The 3912-nt window shown below is 59.5% G+C and overlaps 1 protein-coding gene across 2 annotated transcripts in view; it reads right to left on the bottom strand.

The window, feature by feature from the left end:
• NOC2L (NOC2 like nucleolar associated transcriptional repressor) overlaps positions 1-3912 on the bottom strand; it is a 12898-nt gene that overhangs the window by 6673 nt on the left and 2313 nt on the right. Inside the window, exons 5-10 of one of the 2 annotated variants that reach the window (XM_019658471.1) lie at positions 3227-3347; positions 3054-3141; positions 1363-1441; positions 1138-1248; positions 848-961; positions 24-212 (exon numbers count right to left, since the gene is read on the bottom strand). In XM_019658471.1, coding sequence (XP_019514016.1) covers positions 24-212; positions 848-961; positions 1138-1248; positions 1363-1441; positions 3054-3141; positions 3227-3347 — 702 coding nt within the window. The remainder of the gene's footprint in view (positions 1-23; positions 213-847; positions 962-1137; positions 1249-1362; positions 1442-3053; positions 3142-3226; positions 3348-3912) is intronic. The other variant, XM_019658472.1, reaches the window with a different exon arrangement.

Genomic DNA, 3912 nt, shown 5'->3' with positions numbered 1-3912 from the left:
CCCCCCCCACCCCTGCCTTTCACCTTCCTGCGGGTGGTCATGGCGTTTCGCAGATGCACAGCGAGCTGTCGGATGTACAGGAAGGCGTGCTGGTAAGTGACCCCCGTGTCCAGGACCAGCAGCTCGGTCAGGGTCCGCTGCATGAAGCTGATGAGGGGCAGGGCGCTAGGAGACGTGAACTTGCAGTTCTTCACGTACGTGATGTACATTTGCTGCCGGGAAGACCAGTCAGAGCCACCTGAGCTCCAGGGCCCGTGGACCCTCCAGCAGACACCTGGGCCTTTGGCCAGAGCTGCTGCCTCTGCAGGCCCCTCGCTGTGCACCGCCCCGCTCCCCGTGTGTGCCCACCAACCTCTGGCAAGGTCTGCATGCAGAGGGGAGGGGCCTTACAGGGAGGGCCTGCTATCAAGGGAGGGGTGACTCCGGGGTGAACTGCAGGAAGCAGCAAGGACACCACACGGGCTGGAGGGAGGCAGAGAGGCCCTGCTGCACACAGGTCCGTGCGGGGGAGGTTCCAGAGGGTCCCCATGCAGGGCAGGCCACCCCAGGCTTGGAGCCAGGCAGCAGAGTCCCTGTCCCTCTTCACACCGATGTCCTCATCCACTGAGGGCAGGCTAGGAGTGCAGTCCACGCACAGCCCCAGGGGAACCAACAGCTCTCGTCATTGTCACCGTCCCCCGTATCTCAGGGAAGAAACAGTGACCAGGGACTGGGTCTGCCTGGAGCCAGTGCAGGTGAGGGCCACTGACCAGAAAAGCAGCCTGCCCAGACCTCCGGGCAAGGCTTCCAACCCAACGCTGATGGACAGACCGCGGCTCCACAGGCAGGAACTGCGCAGCCTCAGTACCTTGAGGACAGGGCTCAGGAAGGCGTCCTTCTTTTGCCGGCAAACTCTGGTGAGGACCAGAAAGGCCAACACCCGCAGTGTCTCCTCGCCCGTGCTCCACAAGGCCACCATCCTCTGCAGAGAGCGGGACGTCACTGCCTGTCCGGCCAGAGGCTCCTATGGGCACTGCTGCAAGGCAGCCCCAGCCTGGAGCCCGTCCCCACGTGACCAGGCTGTGCTGCCTAAGGGCGGGGGGGTGGCGTGGGCGCAGAGGCTAGAAGTGAGGCATGTTTGCACCCCATCACACTCACCTTGAGCAGCATGCGGCACTGCCTAGGGAAGGTCAGGAAGTAGGGCACAGAGTTGCCCACGTGCTGGAGGAGGGCTGCCGCAACTGTCGTCTCTGTCACACAGGCCACCAGCTGGGGGAGCAGGAGAGGTCAGTGAGGCCCCAGACCCACTCACAGCAGGATACAAAGGACTGGACCACAGCACACAGCCATGGGACCCAGCACACCCTCCCTCCGGCACTGCACCTGTATGACGGAGCTCAGGTAAGCCTTCATATCCAGCCGGAGCTTCCCCCACAGCGGGCTGCTGGACGGCTGCTGTACCCTGCAGAGGACAGAGCGCCCGCCTGCCTGAGACCCCCAACTACGCACAAGGCCGTTCCGTCTGTGCAGTCTCCAGGACACAAGGTACATAGGCCCTGGGAGACCCCCATCTCTCTACGAAAACCTCAGGGGCCCCTTACTGCTGGCTGACACGGGGGCGCACTAGGACCCTCTCAAGAGTGAGAAGGAGCAGCCCCAGGCCAGATGGCCAAGAGCAACTGTACTCCATGTCTGAGCCCAGGGCCAGCCACTTCCCCCAGAGTCTCCAGAGGGTACCCACACCCTGAGAAGGCATTTGATGGCCCCTGAGACCTAAGCCAGGCATTGTTAACCACCACTGCAACTTGGTTTTCTTTGGCCCACACGTGTTTTAAAAAAAAACAAGTCTCGGGGACAGCCAGGTGGTTAGAATGCAGGGCACAGTGCTCATAACACCAAGGTTGCTGGTTCAATCCCCACATGGGCCACCGAGGTGCACCCCCCTACAACTAGACTGAAACAACTACTTGACTTGGAGATGATGGGTCCTGGAAAAACACACTGTTTCCCAATAAAATTTAAAAAAAAAAAAAGTCTCCACATTTACAATTTAATTTCACCAAAGACTCCAGACTCTGACCTCTTTTGAAAAATGGAAACAGCTGGCAACAGGGGCTAACTTTCTCAGAAGTGTCTTAAAGGCAAGACCCCAAAGCATTCACAGAACTCAGCACACAGCAGGTGCTCATAAAACCTGCTGGGATGCAACGGGACAAAGGGCAGGGGCACCTGCAGCCAGCTCGCCCTGACCCAGGCGGCAGCTCCTGCCACTTCCCTCAAAGCCCCGCCCTTCACGGCGACTGCTCTGCACAGTGCAGCGGCCCCTCGCAGGCCCAGCCAAGTCAGCACCGCCAACACGGTGCCTGCTGCCTAGTCACTCACTGCCAGTCCTGACCGGACGGCTGCCTCCACATGGCCGAAGCCGCCTAACCATCAGTCCGGCCCTGACTGCTGGTGCCAGGCCCAGGTCTGCTGCCTCCCCCAGCCTGGTGCCGGCAGGCTTCTTTCTTCTTTTGAAAAGTGTCTAGGGTGAATCTGACACTCCAAGGCCCCTACTGCCTCCATGTAGCTGCATGGCCCGCCCAGCCCCAATGTAACCCGTGTTCTACCAATTAGCTGCTGCTCTCCTCTCCCCTCTGAAGACCCCACCCAGCCTTCTCTGCTCAGCGTTCCTCTAACACGGAAGTTAAGGTTCTCAAAATCAGCACCAATGAGGCCCCCACCTCCAGACACACCCACCAGCCACAGAGAAAAAGGCAAGGAGACTGGACAAGACTTATTCATCCAAAGACGAAGCAAGAGAATCCTGACCAGGGACAATGGGGGAGCAAAGCCAAGCACACAGTCTGCAGCCCTTGAGAAATTCTGCGCAGAGAATTTCCCTTCTCAGAAAGAAAAGAGAAAAAGAAAAGGACCAGGCCTCCAACTGGCCCTGAGTGCCCAGACCCTCCCAAGAAGTTGCAAAGAGCCTGTGTTGTCCTCACATCCCTGAGTACCAGCCGGGACTCGAGGGGCCTCTGCGTCCCCAACGCAGGGTCCTGAACACACCCCCACCCCACCCTCCTCCCTCTCACCTGCTATCCTTCAAGGCTTTTCCAAATAGCAGCTTCTGGAGGCAGCCGAAAAGGTCTCTGACGCAGAAGGAGACCAGAGCATTGAACACTGCAACGAGGGGACCACAGATGCCACTCACCAGACAGAAGATGGAACGGAGAGCCTCACCGCAGGTCCCCCTACCCCAGCTCACCAGCACTGTCTGTGACCTGGAACTTGCTGGCCTCAGCACCTTCCTGGTCCCCTTGGGCGGTGGCCACGGCTGCTCGGAATGCCTGCACTACCTCGTGGAACAGCCTCGGGGTAAGGTGCTGCTGAAGAGGCAAGAGAACCCAAAACACTGGTGAGCATCCAGCCATGTAGGACGGAGCGGGAGGCAGCGGGGCTCCAGGAACCCGCCCTGTGAGAAAGGCACCCCTTGCCCACACTCAGACACAGGGTCAAGGTGGGGACAGTGTGACTGAGCCATGTGCTGGGAACAAAACGTCCAGAATCTTGGGAGGGCAGGGAGCCCAGCTTAGGGACCATGGGGTGGCGTGGGGGGCTAAAGGTCTCGCATCCAGGCAATGGCCAGCTCTGGGCAGCACCTAGAGTTTTATCTTCTGTCCTCTCCTTTCCGTGAAGGAAGTACTGCAAAAGCCTCAGTGAAAAGGGCTCCACCAACTGGCACAGGCACAGAGGCTTTGGAGAGCAAGGAGCCTGAGAGAGAGACAGAGCATGGGAGCAGGCAGAGCCCCTAGAATCTCTGACCTAAGGAGGACGCAGTGATGAAGCCCCAAGCGTGAGGGAGAAGTATGTGAGACCCCTTTGTACTGAATGGGACAGTGCCACAGCTCAGAGAAAGGGCTCTCCCACCTGCAGCCCCAGAGAAGGGCCCTC

The sequence above is a fragment of the Hipposideros armiger genome, unplaced genomic scaffold (assembly GCF_001890085.2).
Source record: "Hipposideros armiger isolate ML-2016 unplaced genomic scaffold, ASM189008v1 scaffold_284, whole genome shotgun sequence".
Classification (NCBI taxonomy): domain Eukaryota; kingdom Metazoa; phylum Chordata; class Mammalia; order Chiroptera; family Hipposideridae; genus Hipposideros; species Hipposideros armiger.
This window is presented reverse-complemented; position numbering and strand designations above follow the sequence as displayed.